This window comes from Delphinapterus leucas, chromosome 19 (assembly GCF_059928025.1).
Source record: "Delphinapterus leucas isolate spDelLeu-1000000601 "Yukka" chromosome 19, BTC_Dleu_Yukka2, whole genome shotgun sequence".
Classification (NCBI taxonomy): Eukaryota; Metazoa; Chordata; class Mammalia; order Artiodactyla; family Monodontidae; genus Delphinapterus; species Delphinapterus leucas.
This window is the reverse complement of record NC_143147.1, coordinates 53861749-53889315: the sequence shown is the minus strand read 5'-3', so window position 1 is coordinate 53889315 and position 27567 is coordinate 53861749. Positions and strand designations below refer to the sequence as shown.

At 36.9% G+C, this 27567-nt stretch overlaps 1 protein-coding gene across 4 annotated transcripts in view; it reads left to right on the top strand.

The window, feature by feature from the left end:
• The window catches only part of NSF (N-ethylmaleimide sensitive factor, vesicle fusing ATPase), a 157106-nt gene that overhangs the window by 77241 nt on the left and 52298 nt on the right, over window positions 1–27567 (top strand). For all 4 annotated transcript variants that reach the window (XM_022589013.2, XM_089901362.1, XM_089901363.1 and 1 more), the window contains 4 exons: window positions 9469–9668; window positions 23363–23528; window positions 24634–24708; window positions 24894–25081. In XM_022589013.2, the coding sequence (XP_022444721.1) occupies window positions 9469–9668; window positions 23363–23528; window positions 24634–24708; window positions 24894–25081 (629 nt within the window). The remainder of the gene's footprint in view (window positions 1–9468; window positions 9669–23362; window positions 23529–24633; window positions 24709–24893; window positions 25082–27567) is intronic.

Genomic DNA, 27567 nt, shown 5'->3' with positions numbered 1-27567 from the left:
GTGAATTGAATTCTGCCTAAGGCATAAGAGAAGCAGGCAGGATTGATTCTGATAGTAATCCACCTGGAAGAGAGAGACTAAAGCTACAGAGAATCCTGCTCTACTGAACACTAGTAAAATCTTTGTGAAACTGCTGTGTTACAACTCATTTACTACAGTGTTAATTTGGAGTTTGAGATTCATCAAAGGAATGGGCACTATAATTTGCAGTGTCCAAGTGACACTTGTGTTTTAGATAAAGTGCCTAAGGGGCCAGATGGTCACAATAGTCTCAGAAAGAATTTCACAAGCAAGATTGTCACTTATTTTCAAGCTTTACAGTCACCTAACAATGATCTAATTCTCACATTAACAGTTGGGAGTCTGGTTCCATTTCATCACTCCTCTATAGCAAGGTGATAAAAAATAAGTTAATATTTATTAAGCCAATATTTACGAGATCTTCCTATGTGCCAGGAAGTATTCTAAGTGCCTTATGTGCATTATACTTAACCTTCATAATAATCTTCTGAGGTAGTTGCTATTATTTCCAGTTAGTAAGTGGAAGAACCAGGACTTGAATCCAGGCAAGCTGACTCCAGAGCCCCCACTTTTGAATTTATTTAATACAAAAAGCTGTCCTTTATTCTGAGATTATGTCCACCCTACCTTTTGATATTACAGTATATTTTCTTATATGAAGTGGTGCTGATAGAAGATGCCAGGTTTGATATTTCTGTTTAAGAAATCTTTACCTTGCAAATTAAAAACTAAGCAACCCAGTGACAACACTAATCTCCAGATATTTTTTAAAAAAGAAGTTGTTTAGCTAGTTTTGGAAATCTAAGTCTGAGAATCACTGGTCAGAAAAATGGGACTCTTAGTCACTAATTTTTAATGTTCTCTAGAGATTTTTTCACTTGATTTATTTCCTAATGCACTTAATCCAATCAGTCCTCACCTATCTGGCACCTGACCACAAGTCATACTTTCATCCATTTGACAAATATCTGTTGTGAAATATAATTGAAATGCAGCTTTGCGGTTCATATTTTAGGAAATCATTAAAAATACTTTATGACAAGGGCTCTAGAATGAGATACAAACAAGCCTTATACTAAATTATTTACAGAATGTAGTCTTATAGTGAGGTTCCAGGGTCATGTTCACTTAAATCCTTAGTAAACAATGGCGTTACCATTTGCTATGTTTATTTCTTTGGTGTTTTACATTATTTGTACTCTTATTAATAGCTATTACGTAATGATATATTAATAGATATTAATACTTTTCATTGTCCCTAACATATGGAGAACAAAATGGAAGAGAACAAGAGTAGCCCTGCTAGAGAAGAATGAACAGGGGAACCAGACAAAGAAGTTGTCTGGCTTACTTGTTGCTCTAACTGTAATCCTCATTGTTTGCTTTATTTATCTATGTGTCATTGGCGACTTCAGTATTCTTGTTGGTGATTTGTTCAACAGTCTGTCTTCACAGTTCTTTGGAGTTCTCATTTCCATTTAACTTTTCTTTCACTCCATCTCAGCTGCTCACTCTTTGGTCATACCCAAGACTGCACCATCACTAATAACCACGACTTCGGGGATCTCAGTTTTAAGCATCTTCCTCTCTAGCCACCTCCCATTTTTTCCTTGCTTTCTTCTAGCATAGCCCTTACCCCAACTCCAGCAAGTTTGACATGGGGACCTTCCAGTTAATTTACTCTGTCACTTCCCAGCCTTTTTGTCATCTTTACCCAGCTTAGATTCCATGGTCTATCACCTTCACCCTCCTCACATACACCCTTAACAGCCTTGCTCCTCATCTTGTATATGTCAGGTGTTTCTCAGCTACCTGCTTACTCTGTATCAGTACCCAGACTTAAATATGGCTTAAGAAAAACACAAAACCATGGTATTTGACCTCACTTTAAATTTAAGAACCAAATCTCAGGCGAGCCCTCAGTATTTCTTGGAATCAGTATTTCCTTGCATTCCTTCTGTATTTCCTTAACCTACACTTGATCTTAGCCAAAAGGCCGAGAGGGGATGTATTTCCTTAGCCTCATCAGTTTCCTCACCTACTCTCTGAGATGACTGGTTCCTCTCCATTCTTCTCAAACATCCAACACCACCTCTTCCATCCTTCCATCCTCACCAGCAGCTGATGACCTGGAATCTTTATTTCACTGAGAAAATAGAAATAATCAGAAGAGAACTGCTTCATCTTCCCACCTCCAAATGTAGCATTTGTTGAATGAATCAAAGAACATGATATCCCAGAACTTCATTTACTCCTATATTCAAATATAATTAGCAACTTAAAATTCCAAAACCAAATATATAAAGCCATTTTTGGCCATTTTGAATTACGCTTTTCACTACCACCTTCCTTTATGTTACTGTAACCAAGAGTTGTTAGGTTTTGCCTCATCCAAATAAAAATTAGTTATTTTTAGGAAGATGATTAACAGGAGCAGTTAATAAAATAAGCAGTTAAATAACTGAACTCAGGAAATGAAGAGAAGAACTGCTTTGGCACTATATGTGATTATACCATTAGCCCACATTAGTTATTACTTATGTAAGTTATGGAGGAAGGAGAAAAGGTGCGAAGACTTAGAAATGAAGACTAAAGCCTCAAACTTGGTGGAGAATGGAGGGAGAATGTTGAAAACAGGCCATGTGATAGTTTTGGATTTTTTTGGATGGAAAATTAGATAATAGACATGAGCAAAAATTAGATAATAGACTCTAGCTAAAATTAGATAATAAACTTCAAATTAAATTAATACTTTACCTTGTGTTGCTAAACTTTAAGATTCAGTTTTGAAAAAAGATGTTTAAAACCAAAAAAGTCAATATTCTTATGCCAGCTTTGATAAAATTTATATTTATATAATTGAGTAAGAACCTACCTTACCTAACTGTAAGTTGCTTATATAATTACAGCAAAGAGGAGAGTCCCTCAGTAACCTGAATTTCGTATGCTGAGCTCACTTACCCAATGGCATCTGTCTGCTCAAGCACATTTCCCCACACGTTTTCCCAATTCCCCACGTTCTTTCCAAACCTTTTACCATGTTTCCCAATATCATCTCCTCATCCTGCATTTTGTAGATGACCTAAGCCCCCTACTTCACATAGTAAACAGAACCCAACAGGCATAACCTCAGCTTACTTCCTCTTCTCTTTACTTAACTAGTCTCAGAAGAAATTTCCTTGCAGCTGTCTCCTTAAATCCCTACTCTTTGTTGCCAGAGTTCCTGAAAGTGTGATCTCTGTCTGTTCTTGCTTATGCTACTTAGCTTCCTTCTCCTACCACAACCCAAAATGATCTGACCCAGATCAGCATGAACTTTCTGATTTTTAAATCTGATGTTCTCTTTCCAGGCCTCATCCTTTGTCTCCGGAGCATTTGTCCCTATTGTCACATTCCTCTGCTTAAAGCTTTTTGAGGCTTTTCATGTGCCCAGAGCGGGCATTCAAAAATATTGAACCAGTAGTTTTGATATCTTCTCTGAGCTTTCAACAAGTCTTTCTTAATGGACATTACTGCCTGAATCTCAAATGCCTTATAGCCAAAAACAAAGTTATGATTTCCTCTTGCTAACCTCTTGGTTGTTTTCTGAGATTACTATCATTTTTCCCATGTGCCCCCAGGCTAGATGCCTTAAGGTCATCCTTGACTCTTCCTTTTTTTCTTATTTTCATTTGGTCTCTAAGCTCTGATGAATATCTCTCCTCTCTTCCATTCTTTTCCTACTACTATTTCTTAAGATTATTACCTCTTTCCATTCCTGGTCTCTTGTCTGGATTATTTCAGTAGTACATTCAGGGATTTTCATTTGAATTTCATGATTGGACCCCAGAGGATCAAAAAATCTTCTCAAAATTGGATGCAAATTTTTGTACATGGGCATTTTTTCTGGGCAGGTCCATTAGACTATTCCATGGGAAAGAAAATGAGAGATAGAATGAGAGAATATGACATTTTAAACAAGTCAGTTCCACTGATTTCTCATTCTTCTGTGCCTGCCCTTTGCTATGTAGTTCCCTAACCCAGGGAACTGATCTCTGAGTAGTGAGGGGGCATGTAAGACATAAAGGAAAAAAAAAAGGAACAGTACAGCTCACAGTCAGACAGTCCAGCAGCCAGAGATCAGAGGCTCCCCAGCATCAGAGCTAGGCCTTAATGTCCTGGAGAAGCTCAGGGGAAAGCTGGGGTATCAGTAGGGAGGCAGCCTTCTGAGGCCTCTGGACCCAGTTGTTTATGTGCTCGGAGGGACTTGGAGGGATAGGAAAAGGAAAGCTTAATTGGCAAAAATCCAGAGCCAGCCAGTGAGGCAGTGTCCCCAGAAAAAGGTTAAGAACATTCCTCCAACTAGACTCCCGCCCTCTGATCTTTGTTCTCTAGTCCTTTGTCTACTCCACTGCCGGTTAGTTTTTAAGCACACATCTCATTATGTATCCTCCCTGATTAAAAAACACTGGGTTTTTACAAAACAAATTAAAAACTCCCGGACATGGTGTCAAGGCCTTCCTTAGTTGGGAACCTGTCATCCCCTTACTCAGGCACTCACCTCCAAGGCTCCCAGCCACAGAAGGTGATAACTGGCTGTTTTGAGAGGACAACTTCTAGGTCCATACTGCCATGCCTAATCTAATGCTAATCTCTCTCTTTAGGGTGCCATTTCCCTTCACTTGCCCAACCATGAACCTCAAACTGGCCTTCAAGACCCAGACTGTATGTTACCTCTTCCCCTGTGTCCATCCCTAATTTTCTGCCATCACTCTAGCAGAATCAGTCTCTCTTGGCTAGGTTCCAAAAAACATTTCATGCACATCTCTGATAATGTCATATTATGTTGTAGATAACCTATTTTTATTTGTCTTTCCTACTAAATCAGAAATGCCCTGCAGGTAGGGACTGCCTTTTTCATGTTTGTATCCCACACACCTAGTTTCGTGCCCAGTCCAAACAGGAGCTTAATACACTTTTGTTGAATGGAATTACTTATGCAGAGTTTTTATGACTCATTTAAATTAGAGACCAGTGCTTATTTAATAAGTCAGAAAGGCTATGATAATAATAGGAATAACAAAGTCCCATTTCCACTGCTTATTCAAGTAACTGCTTCCTTTGTGGAAGTGGATTTTGAAAATCTTCACATGTCATTGTGTATATATATATATATATATATATATATTTTTTTTTTTTTTTTTTTTTTTTTTTTTTTTTGCCATACGCGGGCCTCTCACTGTTGTGGCCTCTCCGGTTGCGGAGCACAGGCTCCGGACGTGCAGGCTCAGCGGCCATGGCTCATGGGCCCAGCCTCTCCGCGGCATGTGGGATCTTCCCGGACCAGGGCACGAACCCGTGTCCCCTGCATTGGCAGGCGGACTCTCAACCACTGCGCCACCGGGGAAGCCCCATTGTATACTTTTGATGTGTTTTCTTGACATCCTAAAAGAATTATGGTTCTCATGCAGACTAGAGTTTCTATGACATTCTTATTGATGTTATATTGAATAGATTCTGTAATTTCACAGATCTGTATTACATATAAGTTCCACAGATGTGCATTTTATCTTTCAAGCGTCATGGTGATATTTTGTGGGTTATTTATTTTATGACATCTGAGTCAATTTAATTCAGAACACATTAAATTGAGCATTTCCCACGTACAAAAACAGAGTTACAGAGTTAAAAATCTAGTATTTATGTATTATGTAGTTTGTCTTGCTAAATTTGTAAGTCCCAGTCATTGCAAAGGTGTTTTTTAGGTATTTAAATTAGTTCAGCCATGAAAGTACATACTGTTCATAATTTAAGAGCTTCAAATAATTTTTTAAACATCTTTATTGGGGTATAATTGCTTTACAATGGTGTGTTAGTTTCTGCTTTATAACAAAGTGAATCAGTTATATATATACATATGTTCCCACATGTCTTCCCTCTTGCGTCTCCCTCCCTCCCACCCTCCCTATCCCACCCCTCCAGGCGGTCACAAAGCACCGAGCCAATATCCCTGTGCCATGCGGCTGCTTCCCACTAGCTATCTACCTTACGTTTGTTAGTGTGTATGTGTCCATGACTCTCTCTCGCCCTGTCACAGCTCACCCTTCCCCCTCCCCATATCCTCAAGTCCGTTCTCCAGTAGGTCTGCGTCTTTATTCCTGTCTTACTCAAATAATTTTTAAAAACCATCTTCTATCCTCCCATTTTCTCTGAGTTTTGTAGGAAAAGAATAATTTACTTATTCAGCCATTTATTGAGTACATATTATGTACTAGGCATTAGGCTGGGTGTCTGCAATTGAGGATTGATGAGACAGTACCTGCCCTTGAACAGTTTACAGTCTTAAGAGAAAAGAAAGTATATAAACAAATAATTGCAATTTAAACTTTGGAGAAGAGGAAGGAAGCTCCTTCTTTGAGAACTGATGCTGAGGCTGAGAAAAGAGATGCCTGCAGATAAATTTGTAGATAAAGAAGCAGGGATGTGAAGGGGGGTTGGAGATGTAATTAAGATTACTAATAACCTCATCAAAAGATAGGGAGATTAACCTGAAATATCTGGGTGGGCCCAACATAATCACATAAGGTAGTTTAAGGCAGAAGAGGCAGAGAGATGTGTCAGAAAGAGAAGCTGAAGAGAACTGAAGCATAAGAGAAACTCAGTCACTTGCTGGAGGCAGACCACATGGAAAGTGTCAAAAGGAAAGTAGGCAGCCTCTAGGAGAAAAGATCAACCTGACCCCTAGCTGACAGCCAGCAAAGAAAGAGGGATCTCAGTCTTATAGTTACAAGAAAATAGATTCTATCAACAACCCACGTAAACTTGGAAGTGGATTCTTCCCAGAGCCCCATTGGCCCACACCTTGATTTCAGTCTTATGAAAAATGGAGCAGAGCCACCCAAACTTCTGACTTAAAGAACTGTGAAATAGTAAATTTGCAGTGTTTAAAAAAAGAGGGGGGCCAAAAGGAGAGAAAAAGAAGCAGGGAGCTGAAGGGAGTTCATACCTGATAGTCTTTTTTTTTTTTATTTTTAATATGAAAAGTAGGAAACTAGATCATCTCTAAGAATTAATGGCATGGGTAGTGCTTGAGAAGAGAACAGTGAAGTCTGGATAATAACTAAGGAGAATGGGAGATGAACAGAAACAGGTAAGGGGTGGCATGCAATATTGAGAAAGCAGTGAGAGTAGAACTGAAATCAGATAGCATGAGACTGTTAGGATATCAGTCAGCACAGTGGTATAATTTTCTCTGGTCATGCTCTGGCCAATGTTTAGGTGCAGTAAAGCCATATTGTGTTCAGGGTTCATAGGGTAGGTATAACAGAAGTATAAGAATGCTGAGGAGGTGAGAGTCTTTGAAAGAAAGCATGGCTTAATATGGAAGGAAGTGTGGTTAGAAGGAAGTTGATAAAATTGGAGAAGGTTGAGACTGGAGAGATGTGGCTAAGGGCTGGTACTTTGTAGGTACTTAGCAAGTCTTCATTTTATCCTTCCTGGCTCTCCCCTCCTTGTGCCTGTTTCACTCCCTCCACCACCACCTGCCTCTTTAATGGTTTATACAAATAGTTTCAAATCATGATAATAGCAGTTGGTTTGGAGAGGAAGGCTAGGAGCCAGGTTCCAAAGTCCTCATCAGATGTGTCCCAGTGGCTTGGATGCTGACAGTGCCTGGTGGTGTTGGCCTCTAGGAGAAGCTCAAGGCTTATCCCCCAAGGGTGGGACAAGGGCAAAGACATTTTATGGGCCATAGTTCTTTTTTTTAATTTAATTTATTTATTTTTGGCTGCATTGGGTCTTTGTTGCTGCGCACGGGCCTTCTCTAGTTGCGGTGAGTGGGGGCTACTCTTCATTATGGTGCACGGGCTTCCCATTGCGGTGGCTTCTCTTGTTGTAGAGCACGGGCTCTAGGCGCGTGGACTTCAATAGTTGTGGCACACAGGCTCAGTAGTTGTGGCTCGCGGGCTCTAGAGCACGAGCTCGGTAGTTGTGGCACACGGGCGTAGTTGCTCCACAGCATGCGGGATCTTCCTGGCCCAGGGATCGAACCCGTGTCCCCTGCACTGGCAGGCGGATTCTTAACCACTGAGCCACCAGGGAAGTCCCTGGGCCACAGTTCTTAGGACAGGAATTTACTCTGTGATGAGAAGGGTTAAGAATCTAAGCCTTTAAGGGTTTCCACTAAGTTCCCCCTGTCTCTCCAAGTCTAACCAGAAGCACAGATCTCATTACTTTTAAGGATTTAAAAGGGAGTCTTTTTTTGAAACAAATATAGAAGCAATGGCTGTACTGGCAACCCAAAATATCTTCCTCCTCAGAATCTAAAATTTCTAGTAGAGTTGGTTGAATCTTGTGGTTTCCTTTATTGAGTCATTTGATGTATTGTCGTAATTTTTCTTAAAGATATAATTTTTTAAGGATTTTGTTCCAAATGAGGACATTTTCCATAAAAATACACTGTATCCCATTTCCAGAAATTTTCTCGTTCACCTGTAGTTTTGAGTGTAACGCTTGAAATCTAAGAATTCATTATTTCACAGAGTGCTTTTTTGGTGTAGTATAAAGAAAAAACGCATAAGTAAAGAGTCATGCATCTTAAGTGTGAAACTTAAATAGGTGAGAATTCCTAGAGTGAGTAAACAGAAACCAAATTTCATCTTAATCTTAAGAAATGGAGTAAATGCTTGTGTAGAGTGGGCTAAAGAAATCCCAGGGAGTCTAAATCATTAGTCTTGCTATTTTGCTATTGTTAATGATACCTTTAAGGCATTTAGCAATGGTTGCCTAGAAAAGAATTGAATACTGTTCTCGTGAAGCTTCAGTTTCATTTTCATCCTGGTGGCTCTGAGAAAACACGTTTCTCACTTGGCATAGTCACGTGAAATAGGGCATTCGACTTCATCCACAAAGTCTGTAACATCCATCTGGATCCTATGGATTGCTCTATACCCACCCAACTCAGACATGTCTGCCTTTTCTTCAAGTGCTTGTATTGACAGGTAGACCTGTAATTTCTTTGACTAAGATACAGTTTCCGTAGCCTGTCGTATCATAATAGATCTGTTTTGGGTTAAACTTGCCTAAAAACAGATCTTTTTTCCCCCTGGCTTTAAAGTAAAGGATAATGAAAAAGAAGTAGTATTTCCTAATTAGGTATTTAGGTCAAAGAGACATTTTCAGAGTTAAAAGTATTCGTTCTCAATGATAATTCAAATATACTTTTCCAAAGACCTTTAATTGGCAGCTTTCCCCCTCAACTTTTGGTATTGGTGTAGGAATTGTTTGTGGATTTTCTATTTTAAAAAGATCTTCAGTTCATTCTTGTTCTGTTCATAGCACCTAGATATTAATATATGTTAATACTATTGCTGTATTCTTCCTGACATTCATGTGAAGAAGAAAGAAAACTTTGATGTCTTACTTGGATTTTAGTTAGTTGATGTAAGACTGTTTTCTTTTCCTTTTTAGGTTGCAAACATGTTAAAGGCATCCTGTTATATGGGCCTCCAGGTTGTGGTAAGACTCTCTTGGCTCGACAGATTGGCAAGATGTTGAATGCAAGAGAGCCTAAAGTGGTCAATGGGCCGGAAATCCTCAACAAATATGTGGGAGAATCAGAGGCTAACATTCGTAAACTCTTTGCTGATGCTGAAGAGGAGCAAAGGAGGGTAATATAAGTACAATTTAGTGAAAGTTTGTTATCACTGATATGATGATTGAAACCCAGAGTTATGGTGGAAGACTTGTTGCTGTGATTTATAGTTTGAAGAAATTGCAGATAAAATTTATTTTGAACCGAGTTATGTCACTGAACTGGGATTATGGGAGATTTACATGTTGTGAGCAGATGTCAATATCCACACGTTCATAATACAAAGATAGATGATTATATGAGCCAAAGGTTTTGCAAAACAGATCATGAATATATATTTAAGTGACACTTTTATTCCACATTACTTCCAGAGACTTGAACTCATTTATCCTAAAAGAGAGAAATTAAATCCATAAAGGGACTTGTAGAATTAAGTATGTGTAAGGTTCATGTGCAGAAAGCTAGTTTACTTACCACTGACTTAACTCAGCTGTAGTGACAGGTATAAGTTGTTAGATCTCAAAGGAGAACTTGATTGGGGTCTTAGAAAAAAATAAAATTAACTAAAAATCAAGCCAGAGTTTACTAATTGTGATGGTTAATTTTGTGCTAATTTGCCTGGGCCTCAGGGTGCCCGGACATCGGTTAAACATTATTCTGGGTGGGTTGTGTTTACCATTTGAATCTGTAGACTGTCCCTAATATGCCATCCAATCCGTTGAAGGCCTGAATAGAACAAAAAGGCTTACCTTCCCTTGAGTAAGAGGGAATTTCCTACTGCCTGACCTGGGATATCAGTTTTTTCCTGCCTTCAGACTCAAACTGAAACACCTCTTCCTGGCTCTCAAGCTTGTAGGCCTTTGGACTGGTTCCAGTATATACACCATCAGCTCTCTGTGTCTCCAGTTTGCCAGCTGCAGAACTTGGGACTTGTCAGCCTACATAATTATGTTAGCCAGCTCCTTACATTTAATCTCTAGATAGATAGATGGATAGATAGATTATATATATATATATATATATATATATATATATACTTTTTTTTTTCAGGTACCAATAGAATAGATAGACTAGATCTATAGATCTATTGATTCTGTTTCTCTGGAAAACTTTGACTAATATACTAGTATTAATATATTTGTTTCATTAAAGGAAAGTTTAAAAACAGTATTGTGGGATTTCTGGTTCTGGCAATACAGTAGACTAGGTAACCTGAAAATCTTCCTTCTACAAAAATCTTCAAATGCTGGATAAAATATAATCCAGCTAAAATCATTTCAAATGCACAATTGAGCTCTCAGGAAAGAAAAGGAAGTCTTCAGAAATCAAAAGAAAACTGAAAACTAGAGTAGTAAAGATAATGAGCTGCAGCTTTTGGTTCTGGTAATGTGTGCATTTGGGTTTTATCATCCACTAGGGGACATAAAATGAGTCCTTGAACTTACTTAAGGTGTGGCCTAGGAACTGGAACCTTCAAAGCAGCTCTGTCATCAATGAAAAGCATGACTAGAAAATATTTCCCTACCAGCACAGAGCAATAACAAAACCTTTTAACTATTTGCCTGGGTTCTAGAGTGGGAGATGAGGAATCTGCCATGGGAATTCTAACCCATGGATCTTTAACTCATGTTTAGGATTTGAAAACACACACACACACACACACACACACACACACACACACACACACACACACAAATACCCCACTATATAGTCTGGGGCCCCAAAATTGAGAAATTAATTTTAAAATGAATCCTGGGCCAATGTTACCACATAGGGTTGTTAGATATAAGCACACCCCAAGGGATACTCCAACAAAGCCAGGCCACAAGAGATTCTCACAGGGGAAGCTAAAATAGCTCCAATAAATGGAAAATGTCATCATCAAAATTTTAAACTCAGCAACTAGGTTAAACATAAGCAGTAGTTTCAGCTGAGGAGAGAAGTGATAAACAGTAGAATAGATCTAAAGAAATCACCCAGAATGTAGCACAGAGAGATAGAGAGATGGAAAATATGAAAGAGAAATTGAGATAACAGAGTTAAAATGAGAAGTCCAAATAGAAAGAATAGTGTAGAGGCAATATTCAAAGATAGAATGGCTGAGAATGTTCTAGAATTAATAAACATAAATACTTAGATTCATGTAGCACCATGAGCCCAAATGGGATAAGTAGAAATTTATATCTAGATGCATTGTAGTGAAACTGGAGAATGCCAAAGAAAAAAAGAGAAATGTCTTAGTATCAACAAAAAAATGATGATGACATCCAAAGGAATATCCATTATGTTGACAGTAAACTTTTTAACAACAGCAAGAGAGACCAGAAAAGAGTGGAAGAATATCTTCACAGAGCTAAGTAAAAATAACTGTCAACTTAAAATTTTATACCCAGCTTAATTCTCATTCAGGAATAAGATGAAATGAAGATATTTTTTCAGACAAAGTCTAATAGAATTAACTAGTCACAGAAGCTTGTTGGAAGAATGTGAAGCAGGATATATTTGAGAATGAAGAAAATTGAACCCAGAAGGAAAGCAGTGGATGCGAGAAACAATGGTGAGCAATGAAATTGGTAAAAATGTAGATAAAAGCTGGAACTTCTACTTCTAGTTGTGGCAGATTAGGTAATTTGAATCATGCCTGCCACTGAAGACTACTGGAAAAGCTCAACAAAATGTTTAATTTTTTTTTTTTTTTTTTATGTGCTTGGAGGTATCAGAGAGCTTACAAGATCTAGGGGGAGAATGGAGGCCCAGAAAAAAAGGTCCCAGTTTATGGGGGTCACTGTTCCTCTGGAGAAATTAGCCATTTCTGGAGGGAGCTGCTAAACAGCTATGCAGCCCTCTTGACGGGCTAGTGGGTATAAGGGGGACAGAGATTAGAGCCTATGGCCCACAAAGAGGGGACGTCTGATGAACATGCCTCATTTTGAGCTGGGACTCTGAAGGGCTACACCATAGGAGCAAGCATTAACCAGAAGCAGACATGCTGTTACAGAGGCTACAGATCAGCTTTGAGTCATGTCATTCTCTAAAATTAGGCTGAGGGTTCCTAAACCACTAGTGCCCCCAGACATTTGGCAGAATTGTAGATACTTCCTGGTGGAAGGTAGTATCATGCAAGGCCATAAACTATTTCTATAGTTTGCAAATGCAATGCCTGGCTTATAATCAAAAGCAATCAGATACACAAAGACATAAACAACATGAAGAAAGAGAAACAAAAGATGATAGAAATTGGGCCTCAAGATACTGGAATTCTCAGATACAGACTTTTAAAATAAGTATACTTATTACATTCAAAGAGAAACAAGATTGAAAATTTTGGCAGAGCACTAGAAACTTAAAAAAATCAAATGGAAATTCTGGGAATGAGAAATTCAGTAAATTAACTCAAGTTTAAACAACAGATTAGACACATCTAAAGAGAGAATTAGTGAACTGAAAGATGTTAGACAAAAATAACTACAGACAAAGGATGAAAGGAATGAAGAGAGATAAATACCACAAGAAAGTCTAGTGCACAATTTAAATTTCCAGGAAGTCAGGAGAAAGACGATGGGGCAAAAGCAGTATTTGAAGAGAAAAGGGTTTAGAACTTTCTAAAATGGGTGAACATCAGTCCATGGATTCCAGCAGTGATATAAACCTCAAGCAAAAGAAATACTGAAGAATTCTACACTTATAATCATTGTTAAATGGCTGAAAATAAAAAAAGGAGAGAGAGAGAAATCTTAAAAGCAGCTAGAGAAAAAAAAGGATTACCTTCCAATAAACAGCAATTAGCTGGCAGCTGTCTTCTCAACAGAAATGATGAAAATCAGAAATCAGTTGAATGTCATTTTTTAAGAGAATAGCTGTCAACTTAGAATTTACATTGTCATGTAAATATACAATAAAGTACTGTATTGTAATAAAAATAGACTGGCTGTACACAGTTGTGAATCTAACAAATAAATGTTGAGCAAAAGAAGACACAAGAAAGGATCATATATACTATATGATTCCATTTATATACAGCTCAACTAAAGTACAGTGTTTAATGATGCATGCTTCTAAGTTGGTAAAACTATAAAGGAAAGTGAGAAATAATTACCTTAAAAATCAGATTGTGGTTGCCTTTGGGGCACGGAGGGGAGGGGTGTTGGGGAAGGGTGGTGAGGAGGCACTGCCAGGATGCTGGCACTCTTCTGCGTCTTGTTATGGTTACATGGATGTTCATTTTGTGACAGTTCCTTCAGACATACATTCACATTTGTGGAACTTTCCCTCTGTGTATGTCATATTCCACAATAAAAACGTTTAAAAGAGGTTAAATTTAAGAAGGATTCACTGTACAAAATAATAATGATGATCAATATATCTTTTTAAGGATAGAACTAAAATATGGAACAAAACATGTGGGAAGTGGGTTGAATCCATGTAAGATCCTTGTATTATTTGGGAAGAAGTTAGACATGTTAATTAACATAAAACTTAAGTAAATGTTTATGTGAAAATTGTTTATAGTTCTCAAGCTTTTTCAAGGCATGAGGGAGGAGTGGGGGAAGGAATAAAGAAAACTCAAATACTTTAGAAGGCAAGAAAGGAATAACAAGACTCAAAGAAAATGTGAAGATACTGAAAACGTAACTTTTAAAAAGATTTCACTTAGAATAGCATTCAGAATGATAAGATAACTAGGATTAAATCTAACAGGAACGTTAAAGGAGAAAATTATAAACATTTTTGAAAATCTTTTTTCAAGAGCTAATAAATGGTAAGATAGAACATTTTCACATGGGAATCCTGACATTATCATAAAAATGACAGTTCTGCCCATATTAATCTGTAAGTTCAGTGCTTTTCCAGTCAAGTCTAACAGGACTTTTTTGGAATTTGACACTTTTTTTTTTGGATGCTTGAAGAGTCATGAAAATTTTGGAGAATAATGAAAAGTTACTTATTCAGATATCAAGACTTACTGGAAACCTATAGTAATTGAAACAATTTTATATATTCATGAAAAAACAAACCATGGAAATAGAGGAACACAGGAAGAACTTGTTACGTGAAAAGTGGCAATACAAATCAGAGGGGAAATGATATACTGTTCCAAGATGGGACTGAGATCATTGGCTCTCTGTTTGGAAAAAGATAAAATGCAGTCCCTGTCTCGCTTCATACAGAATTACAAAATAGATTTGCAAAAAACAAAACTAAAACTTACAAGAGAAAATTTTTAGAAGAAAACTAGGGAAAGGCATTAAGAATTGAGGCTAGGGAAGAATTTCTTAATAAGATATAGAAATTAAATCCATAAAAGAAAAAAAAGTTTATTTGGCTACATTAATATAAAGAAAATTCTCTCTGACAAATTACACTGGATACAAATGTCTCAAACTAGAGAAGATATTTGCAACCCATATAATCCACAAAAAATTGGTATTCCTCTATAATAAATTCTCTTTAATAACTCCTATATAATAAGTAAGAAAAAGACAAACACCACAATTTTTTTAAAAAACTGGCAAAGGATACGAATAGGCAATTTCTCAGAGGAAGAACCCAACTGACGATAAGCAGATGAAACAATGCTCAGGAAAATGCATAATAAAAGAGAAATCACTTTATAAACAACCTGATAAAATTTACAAAGGCCAATAATGCCAGAAGTTGATGAGGTTATGGAGAAACAGGGCTTCATATACATTACTAGTCATAGTATAAATTAGAAAAATAGTAATATTGTGCAGATTAATTTGACATCTTACAAAAATGAAGATGCACAAACCTCATGACCCATGAGTTCTACTTCAAGACAGCTACCCTAGAGAAATACTCTTGCACTTGTGCACCAAATCACGTGTACCAGAATGTTGATTGCCACACTATATGCAATGGGGGGAAAGCTAGAAACATCTTGATTCTTCTCAATAGGAAATGGAATATCATCTTAGACATTAAAATAAATAACAGATTTACATGGATCAATATGCGTAACACCCAGAAACATAATATCTATTTTTTAATCTAGTAAGCTTTATTAAATCTAATTTATCCTGTCATTTCCTACTTTTTCTTATTTTTGTTGATGGTAAAAATAAATTTTAAACATTGCCTTTATAACAACCCTTCTACTGCTTCAAATCTACTCGTTGGGTGCTTAATCATTTCAGTTTTACACAAGGTGGTTTTCTCCCCTGCTTCCCTATATCCCATTAAGTTCTTGTTCATATTCAGATCTCTAGCCATCTCAGCTCCATTGCATCCTGGTATATTATTGCAAGTCTAATAACTGATCTCAACTCTTCAGACAGTCCCAGAACCAATTCGGTTTTACAATTCGTTCCTAATACTACAATATTTTTTGTTTCAGATATCTTTTTACCTCTCAGAATACCAAGAAAAATAGTCATTACCATTTACTATCTGGGTTGAAAGAACTTCTTTTTAAAAATTGTTTTTAAGTTGATTACAGATCACTTACAAACAAAAATAAAGGGAAGTAGAGACTATTAAAATATTTAATAGAGCTTAAATATAGCAAACCAAATTTTTATTCCATATTTTCCTGGGTTTGAAGATATCTACTGATTGATCGATAGATATATACCCAAAGTGCGCAGGAGCCTCTGTATGTAACTAACTGTTCATCAGTTGTCATGCGTGAAGTTGTACACTGATTCTAAATTTCAAATACATCTCTAATAGATTATAGCTTATCATTACTTCTTGTTCTTCTACTTGCGTCGTCAAGACAATACTTGAAGAGTTTTTAAAAAAATCTTTGGCTTTTAGATTTGTATACACCTTTTAGAATGGCCAATCTAATTTTTTTTTTTTTTTTTTTTTTTGCGGTACGCGGGCCTCTCACCGCTTTGGTCTCCCCCGTTGCGGAGAACAGGCTCCGGACGTGCAGGCCCAGCGGCCATGGCCCACGGGCCCAGCCGCTCCGCGGCATGTGGGATCCTCCTGGACTGGGGCACGAACCCGCATCCCCTGCATCGGCAGGCGGACTCTCAACCACTGTGCCACCAGCGAAGCCCCAATCTAATTTTTTTAAAGCATCATTTTAACTTTATTTATTTATGGCTGCATTGGGTCTTCGTTACTGCATGTGGGCTTTCTCTAGTTGTGGCGAGCACGGGCTATTTTCCTTGCAGTGCGTGGGCTTCTCATTGCAGTGGCTTCTCTTGTTGCGAAGCCCAGGCTATAGGCTCGTGGGCTTCAGTGGTTGCGGCTCGCGGGCTCTAGAGTGCAGGCTGAGTAGTTGTGGCGCATGGGCTTATTTGCTCCACAGCATGTGGGACCTTCCAACATGAGTAATGATGACATAATTTCTAGAATTTTGAAATAGTATAATATATCTTAGATTTATAAAAAGATCCAGTGGGAAAAAAAAAAAAAAAAAGATCCAGTGGACCCATACAGTAATTGCAAGATAGAGTGAGTTTTTTTTCTGTTTTTAAAAATATATATTTTCCGTTTTGTTCCTGTGGAATACTTCTAGAAAAAACGTAGTCATGAGATATCAATCTTTATAAGTAGTTAAAACTGCTTAACAGTGAAAATTAAAAACTGAAATTGTTTTTCAAGTGGACCCTAATGGTATACTGAGGATTAAATTATTAGGTGCAGGTGAGAAGCATTTTATAAAATCTGTTGTGATAGTTTCCACATGGCTGCATGGGTATCTTTGGTGCTGTTTTTAAACTTGCAGACAGTTTAAGTATGACACTATTAATAATAAAACTGAGTTGGCAAAGAATTTCTAGGTAGATATTAATCATAGCCAGCTTTTTCTGATATACTTTTCTCAATCCTTATATCCAGAAAGGCTTGGTATATTCAGTTAATGACCCCATGGAGAGTATATATATGTGTTACATAATAAAGAAAAGCATCACCTCTGTGATTCTGGACAGTCCAGGCTGACAAAGATGAACACTTGCATATAGGTCAAACTAGCTAAATATAGAACAGCCATTTTCCAAGGCTGTTGCCAGGGGCTCAACAGCATCAGCTCTGTTTCTATGGGGGAAGACTTTGCAAATGGTAAGAACAGAGCTAGAAGTCAGTGAGTTGAAGAGAATTGCATTGTGGAACTTTAAACTCTTTGGTAAAGGGTTTATTGATAATTCAGCTATATTAATCTGTGAACATTAATCTTGACATCTTCCTTACCTGATTCTTAATTTATTGCAGTAAGAACTTGCCTTTATTTAAGTAACACACCTGTAGAAATTGATGTTATCATACTCAGTAGGTTGGCGGAAGGGACCTGATGACAAGTCATAAGATTAGCAAGGTTCTGAAAAGGTCAGAATTGTACTGAATTATGTTTAGGGAAGATTGCTCCTGTGATCATTAAATCAAGCACAGTATCCTTATTGTCTCTGGCTTCCCTTCCACATAGATGATTTTTGAGTTTCGACTGAGAAGGAAGTCATGATTCCAGTGGTTAACATAAGGCACATTGATAGCAAAATTCATACATTATAACAGCTTTTTGTTTTATGCTGTATTGACAGACAACTTTGAATAAAATTGTTTTCTAAAAATAATGTAGAATCTCACAGCTTTTTAGTCACAAACAGGAGTGTCCTAGTTTTTCTTTGAAGGCAGCAAGCATTAATGCTCTACTATATAGAAGTGTTTGGCAAAGCTAAGGTTGTTGTTCCAATTCTTCATTCTCTGTCTTCTCTACAGATGGAAAGGTGAATAGTTTTTGGTGTTGAAATTTTTTTAAGCAACAAGCTATCACTTATCATCAGACATCTGTTCAATAAATATGACAGTAATTGAGAAATAAAGTTAATTTTTTCAGGTTTTAATTTAGTTTTAAAACAATTGTGGAAAGAGAACAATTTGTAAGTTATGTTCAGGAAAAAATATAATGAAACTTAGTTAAATTTTGGAACCTTAATGAACACATGAGTATCATCTTGCATAAGAATGCATTAAAGAATGAATAGTACTCCAAATAATGAATAATAAAATGTAAGTATTATAAGATACTGTATCTATTTTTTGTTTATTATTATGAAGTAGAACTAACTTTTCTGGTGTACCATTTTATAGGTTTTAACATGTGTATAGTTTCATGTAACCACCACCAAAATCTACATGCAGAATATTTACATCACCCCCCAAAATTCCCTCATGCTGTCCCTTTGCTAATAACTCCTGGTAACTACTGATCTGTTTTCCATCCCTATAGTTTTGTCTTTTCGAGTGTCATATAAATGGGATCATAGTATGTAACTATGACCAGTTTCTTCTTTTTCAGACTGGCTTCTTTCACTCATCATATTGCCTTTGAGATTCATCCAAGTTGTCACATGTATCAAACATCCCTTTTTACTGTTGAGTAGTATTCCATCTTATGGATGTACCATAGTTTGTTTATTCACTCACCCACTAGAGCGCATTTGGGTTGGTTCTAGTTTGGGGCAGTTATGAGTAGAGCTGCTATAAACCAAGGAGTGGAATTGCTTGATCATACAGTGTTTTATCTGTTTTTTATTTTTTTTAATATATATTCAGATGTGTTTTAGATCCAATCCAATTTCCTTCAGGTCATTTTTAGAACTGTTTTTCTTCCTACTTCTGATGTAACATTTCATCTTTTATCTTTGTCATGTTTGCTTGATCCTTTTTCCTTTGGGTTGCCTTTATTGGAGTCATCTTCTGGTGTTGTAGCCCAGAATCTGTCTTGCTTTTATATGCCTCCAGCTTAATTATATGATTCATCTTCTTACAGAATCTAGTTTGCTACTATACTCTTCTTTACCATTTGTAGATGACTTTCAGATCTATCTTTCTCACCTGTTTTGTTCAGTTTATATCTTATTCTCTGGAGGACATTTCTAATTAGATGTCCTGTTAACTCTTTAATCTTCTTATGGTAGAAACTTAAAAAAATTTTTTTCCCTTTCATCTTTTCCCTTCTACAGCTTTCTTATCATAACTACAAGATAATTTCTTACCTTTGCTGTTACTTCCCCTTCTACTTGTAGGGAGTAACCAAACCTAGGACTTGGCTTTTTAGTCATCACTACTCCCATCACCAAAACTCTTACAGATTCTGTTTACCTCATTTACATACCATTGTTTCTCACTGACCTTCCAACTACGTGTTTCTCCGTTTCCATCCTAAAGTCAGGATTAAAATCATCTTACATAAAGAGCATTCTGCTTTTGCAAGTGTGTGTGTGTGTGTGTGTGTGTGTGTGTGTGTGTGTGTGAGAGGGGGAGAGAGAGAGAGAGTTTCAATAGAAAGGCCTGCTCCCTGTTGTGTTAGTACTATAACTTTTGTTTCTCACGTTAGGTAAATTTTATTATCCCTTTTATAGGGCCTGGATTGCCTCTTAGCCGTTTGCTCAAGTAGCCCTGCATGCTTCTAAATTCTATCTGTTAGGCCCTCTCTTTCTCCTTCTACATGTCTTTGTTCAGGAATAATTTCTCATACCCCAAAACAAGTATACCTGTGATTTAGGAGGACACAAAGTTGTATTTGCAGGTAATATGATTGTCTACTTAGAAAATTCAAAAGAATCAACTAAAAAAACTTAGATGTTAGAAGAAAGTTAAGTAGCCAGATATAAAATAAATATACAAAAATTAATATTTCTTCATATATACTGTTTTTGAAATATAATGTAAAAATCCCATGCACAACTGCAACCAAAAAACATAAATAGTTAGGAATGTTATGAATGAATTAGTATGACAAAAAGTACAAAACTTTATTGGGAGATGTAAAAGACTTGAATAATTGGAGACATATTCTTAAGAACTGAATGTGCTATAAAGATATTAGTACTTCCTAAGCTGATTTAGAGATTGAATCTAATTCCAATCAAAGCTTGGCTTTTTTGTTCACTTTTTACTTTTTTTGTTTGTTTTTCATTGGAGAAAGTTGTTTTTGCTCTAGTAGAATGATTCTAATAATCGTCAGGAAGTAAACATGGTTGAAAGTAGCCAAGACAGTTATAAAAAAGAAGAAGAATGTGTGGAGGGTAAGAGCTTGCCCAAACCACTGCTATGGTCCATAGTATAGGCTGGAAATAGTCTAGCATATATGAAAATATAAAGCCTGATAGAAATGGCATCTCAGTCAATGAAGAAAAGGTTATTTAGTCAACAATATTGGATCAGTTAGTTAACTCTTTGAAGAATTACTTGGATTCTTACTTCACTTGTACCATATACAAAAATAAAATTCCAGATACACTAAAGAATTATATGTAAAGTAAAAATTTACAAGAGAAGAAAATGTAGGTGACTACCAGCGTCTGTAATGGGAGAGGATTTTAAGGATAAAAGTAATGGAAAACATCATAAAAATAAAAATTGATAATGTTGGCTGTTTAAATAGTAAAAATACATTTTTTAAAACCCTTCCATTTATCAAAAATATACCATAAATAAAATTAAAAGACAAATAGCAAACTGGGATAAAACGTTTATAACAAATATAATAATACCCTTAATATATAAATAATTTTTATAAATCAATAAAAATTATTAAATCCCAACAGAAAAATGTACAGAGGACATGAACAAATAAGAGAAAAATTATCAATGGTAAAAAAAATGATTTTAAAAAGTGCTAGCCTCGTCAATAATTAGACAAATGCCAATTAAAAATGATGGAAAAATATCATTATTCATCCATCAAGTTGATAACTACTTTAAAAATTTTCTAGTATTCATTACTTTCGAGGATATACCAAGATAGTCACTGTCATATACGGTGGTAGGATTGTTACAAAATGATAAAAACCTTTCTAGAAAAATATTTGAAAGCCTATTTCAAGAGCATTAAAATACTCAAAGCACCTTTTAACATAACAATTTGCCTTCATGAAGTAATCATACATATTGTCAAAGATTTAAGTATAAAAATGTTCACTGCGGGCTTCCCTGGTGGCGCGGTCGTTGAGAATCTGCCTGCTAATGCAGGGGACACGGGTTCGAGCCCTGGTCTGGGAGGATCCCACATGCTGCGGAGCAACTAGGCCCGTGAGCCGCAACTACTGAGCCTGCGTGTCTGGAGCCTGTGCTCCGCAACAAGAGAGGCCGTGGTAATGAGAGGCCCGTGCACCGCGATGAAGAGTGGCCCCCCACTTGCCAAAACTAGAGAAAGCCCTCGCACAGAAACCGAGACCCATCACAGCAAAAATAAATAAATTAATAAACTCCTACCCCCAATATCTTCTTTAAAAAAAAAAAAAAGTTCATTGCAACAACTTCTTGATACTAAAAACTTTGAAATTGTTGAATATGTGACAGTAAAGAATTAATGTGGAGTAGGGGAATTAAATTGTGAAACCAGTCATATGATGAAACATTATGGAGCCATTAAAACTCATAATGTATAGCTGTATTTATAGACATGGGAAAGGGCTTAAGATAATATCTGGGCTGAAAAAAAGAGATACAAACTTTTTATGTAGTACCAAATTAATAATATCAGTTATTTCTAGCTAGTTGAATTTTGGATGATTGAGATTTCTTTACATCTTTTGGTATTTTTTAAAGTTTTCTATAGTGATCATGTATTTTGCAATTAGAACCCAAAATAACAATTTTAAATTGTTTTTAAAAAACAGTTAATGTTCAAGAGAATGCAAGATGCAGTGAGTTTCCAATTTTTAATTAAAATAAAATTAAAACAGAAATAAATCTGCATTAACAGCATTTATCTTTAAGCAATATAATATAGTTTATTTTTAACTTATTTCTATTTGTTTTATAACTTTTGCTCAGTTAACATCTAGTACTTTCATAGTAAAATTTTTAAGTCCATTTAAAAAAAAAATGGTATCCTTGCCAGAGTTTTAGTGAATACCAACCATATCTAATCTTGAATCTCATTATGCCCATCATTTATACCATCCGTATGTTGTCATATTTAGGTTATGTTCATTTTCACCTGTTTTGTTTTGCTAATCCCTAATGGTTTTTGTTAAAAAAAAAAAAAAAAATCTCTGCAATGCACTTCCCCCTTTGGTTCCTAACAAGAGGCTTAATTACTTAAATATAAATTGCTAGAAGGTCCATGTTAACTTAACCTAGTGAACTATTGGCATTTAAAAGTATTTGCATCTATTAAAAGTTCAAAATATATAAACTGATTTCTTTTAATGATAACTCTATATCTGACAAAGTAAAACAGAAATCACTATGTAGAAGAAACAGCATCTGCTTGATCATGTTCTTTTTATAAACTTTGTCTCTGTTCTCACTTTACTGTTCAGAAGAAGCAATCTGTTTTCATACGATATAACTGAATATGAATCAAGTTCAGTATCTTCTCCCATTTGCCCAATTCCCAGTCCACCTCTGTGTGGAGTTACTCTTCAGCTATATAGTATGACAAATATTAAACTTACTGCTTTGGGGGCTATCCTCTCACCAAAACTCAGGGGAAATGGGAGGGAGCTGCCGTTCATTGACTTAAGAAATGCTTGACAGTTCTTCTTTCAAAGAGTGAGATAAGAAATGTGTGTGAATGAATAGTTAGTTATGATGGACTATTCATTTTCATCAGTATATAATGTGTGTTTTCGTTTTATGTCTATTAAATATGAGGTTCTGGAATGCCTTTTCACTTTGCAGAATTCTGAGACTGCAGTTCCAACACCTTTGAGAGGGCAGCAGTCATGATTATATTGGCTACATTTATTAATCAAAAAGCGAGAAAGCTTTGTTTTGCTCTTTTGATTAGTTTGTTTAATAATATATTCAAATTATGATCTTTAATGTTATTTCTTTTACTAGCTTGGTGCTAACAGTGGTTTGCACATCATCATCTTTGATGAAATTGATGCCATCTGCAAACAGAGAGGGAGCATGGCTGGTAGCACAGGAGTTCATGACACTGTCGTCAACCAGTTGCTGTCCAAAATTGATGGGGTAGAGCAACTAAACAACATCTTAGTCATTGGTATGTTTGCTTGGTTTAAAAAAAAAAGGTACTATGATTTCAAAAACATTAGATACATAGGTTCTGAATTCAGATTTGTGTAGCTTGTAATTATACTATTTTGCCAGTGTTTCCAAATTAGAATCAAGTGATATTGAAGAATTTCACTATTTTAATGTCTAGCCTTAATAGGACAAATGAAAAATGGGTTTTAGTGACTCATGGCTTTTTTTTTTCTTTTAATAAAACTCCTCACTTTTTTTTAAAATTCATTTTTTATTATTTTTGGCTGCGTTGGGTCTTAGTTGTGGCATGTGGGATCTTTTGTTGCAGCACGCGGGCTCTTCGTTGCGGCACACGGGCTTCTCTCTAGTTGTGGCATGTGGGCTTAGTTGCCCTGTGGCATGTGGGATCTTAGTTCCCCGACCAGGGATCGAACCCGCGTCCCCTGCATTGGAAGGCGGATTCTTAACCACTGGACCACCAGGGAAGTCCCAACTCATGGCTTTAAACTTATAGTTAACAGGTGAAAAAGGCTGCACGATGTAATGCAGTGGTTTTCAAACTGGGTCCTGTAGGCCTCCAGGAGTCCTCAGAGCTACTTCAGGGTCTGTGCGGCCAGGGTTTGAGCTTCAGATCATGCATCCCTATTATAACTTATCTTTTTAACTGCTTTATGTACTGAAGTTCTTCTTAAGATGACTTTGAAAACAAAACAAAACAAAAATTCTGCCGTTTATGAAGGTTGAAAACCATTGGCCTACAAAAAAGAGAAGGGATGTTGGGGTCAGACAGATCATGTTCACATTGCCCCTGTCTCACTTTGATAGTTTACTTACCTTCTCTGAACCTAAAATTTTCTTTTTAAATATTTGAAGATTTCATTACATTTATATTCCACTGGCCTGTACAGTAGTGAAATACTAAAGCAAAGTCCCCAGGTATTTTCATTAGTTCGAGAACAAATGATATTTTTGAAAATGACTGCTTTTCTATTTGACTTTTATAAAATGTCCTCTTAGCTTGTCAGGGAAATTGCTGTTCTTACACATACTGAAGGGGCATTTTATCTTATTTTTGAATTCTGATAATTTGTGTGTTGTTTTGTTTTAACAACTGTGCTCAGGAATGACCAACAGACCAGATCTCATAGATGAGGCTCTCCTTCGACCTGGAAGACTGGAAGTTAAAATGGAGATAGGTAAATAGATCTGTCACTGATTGGGGGAGGGGAGTGTAATTAGAGTTCATTAGCAGGAGCAAAGTCATATAACTTAATATTTGTTAGAAAAGTTGTGTATCAGAAGCAGGTATTTACACGCTTGAGTACCTATAAGAAAAACATTAAGATTATAATAATGTCTATTTTATTTTCAATTTTATCAGGCTTACCAGATGAGAAAGGCCGACTCCAGATCCTTCACATCCACACAGCAAGGATGAGAGGGCATCAGTTGCTCTCTGCTGATGTAGACATAAAAGAACTGGCCGTAGAGACCAAGAACTTCAGCGGTGCTGAGCTCGAGGGTCTGGTGCGAGCAGCGCAGTCCACTGCTATGAACAGACACATAAAGGTCAGTGAAATCAACTACCGTGTATTAGGAGTCTGCAGCCCTGTAAATACCATGCCAGTATTCTTTCTCTTTCCTTTCAAGCATACTAAGGACTAGGGTAATACTGACTTTTGATGGAGAATAGACATGGTAAAAGGTATAGGGATTAATTGTCAACTGCTAAATCTTCCGAGTAGTTGGAAAAAAGATAATGGTAGCATCTGCCCCATGGTAACCACTGACCCATTTACCTTAGGTGGCCACCATTTGATACAGACACGTGAAGATGAAGATTTTGAAGAATTTTTTAAAAATTTGTGCTGTGTTGACTTGTATCATGACATAGGAAGTTGGATTTTCTACATGCTAGAATTACGGGGGCTGCTTCATTAAGTAAATGTATTGAATACCTGCTATTTTCAAGGTATTAAGCAGGAGACACAAAGATAATAAAGCACGACCTTTTCCCACAAGGAGTAGAGAGTCAGGGAAATGGATATGTTTGCAAATTAATACAATAATGTTATTGATACTTTGGTAGAAATACATACAAAGGATACTTTCATTTTGGTAAATAAAATTTGATAAAGTACATTTGATCCTTGACCATCGCTTCTCTTGAGGTTTTACTTATCACCTGTAGTTAGATGACTCCCAAATTTATGTCTCATCTCTTGAAAGTATCTTTCTCTCACTTTCAGATTTATACCAAATACCTCTACCTGGATATGTTATCAGGTCTCAAATTTAATATTCCAAAACCAAATTCACTTTTTTGTTGTTGTTTTTTCTTACCTGCTCCTACCTCCCTGTTTATCCCAATTTCCCAAGCTTAAAACTCCAAGATTATCTTTGATTTCTACCACTCTACTGTGTCCTACATCAAGTTATTTGCCAAATTTTGTCAGTTCTATCTTGGCGGTATCTTTCAGTTCTCATTGCCACCACCTGTCTTCTGTTTGATTAACCTTCCTGTTTCACACCATTCTATTCTTCAGAAACTTTCAGTGACTCACCATGATCTACAGAACAAAGTACAGAAGTCTTAGTCTGGTCTTTAAGGTCCTCTTAGATCTGACCCTAAATTGGCCTTTCCTGATGTGTTCCCGGTTATTCTCCATACACTTTATAAATTTATTTATTTATTTATTTATTTTTGGCTGCGTTGAGTCTTCATTGCTGCACACGGTCTTTCTCTAGTTGCAGCGAGCGGGGACTCTCTGTTTTGGTGCGCAGGCTTCTCATTATGGTGGCCTCTCTTGTTGCAGAGCACGGGCTCTAGGCTCATGGGCTTCAGTAGTTGTGGCTCATGGGCTTAGCCGCTCCGCAGCATGTGGGATCTTCCCAGACCAGGGCTCAAACCTGTGTCCCCTGCATTGGCAGGTGGACTCTCAACCACTGTGCCACCAGGGAAGCCCTCCATACACTTTAGCCAAACTAAAATATTGAATATTTACCAGTCATCAGATATTAATGTATTTTTCTACTTCTCTGCTGTTACCTCTTTTTTTTTTTTTTCTTCACTGAGAACGTTTACCCTCTATGTTTACTTATTTTTTCAATACCTGGCTCATGTACCACCACTTTCTTCAAACTTTTTCTCATTCTCCCTTTCAAGAATGGTATGTTCTGTTCCTTCTTGAACTAGTAGTGTATCGGAAATTCCCTGGCGGTCCAGTAGTTAGGACTTGGTGGTTTCACTGCGGTGGCCCAGGTTCAATCCCTGGTGGGGAAACTAAGATCCCGCAAGCCACACAGTGCGGCCAAAAAAAAAAAAAGAAATAGTAACGCATCATTTACAATACCTTCTGTTGACTTTCGATCAGTGGATTTATCTAGCCTAGTGTGTGCCAGACACTGTACTAGGGGTTAATGCTCCAATTGCCTACCCTTGAGCAGCTCACAGTCTAATCCGCCACATGCAGTAATAGAAAGTACATATGGGGTAAGGAAGTGAAAAGGTGTCAGGTGTGGTCAGCTTGTCGGGTGAGAGGAGCCTTCACAGAGGAATTTCTGGGTGGATATGTTTCCTGATGGAGTCAGGCATTTTAGGTAGAAAGAACAAATATGCAAAGGAACAGAGACACACAAACAGCATGGTGTGTTACAGTAATTCAGTACTGCTGCAGCATAAAAGGTAGGGAAGGGGAGGTAGAAAGAGATGTGGGGGATAAGTCAGGAGGCTAAAGCAGGGGATGGAGCACAAAGAGCCTTTTATACTGTGCTAAGAAGTATGGACTTCTTTTCTGTGAGTAGTGCTAAGCCATTGAAGAGTTTTAAGAATAGCAGTGACATAGTGTTAAAACATAAGCTCACTCTGGCAGCTTTGTCGAGTGGAGTATTTAGGGGAGTGAAGTTGGTGACATAAGACAAGAGAGGGGAACTTGTATAACAATTCACGCAGGAAGTAGTAAAAGCCTGAACAGTCAGGTTGAGTATGTTTTATTCGGGTATACCCTGGCAATGGTTTTAAACCAAGGGTCGGTAAATTGTGGCCCATGGGCCGT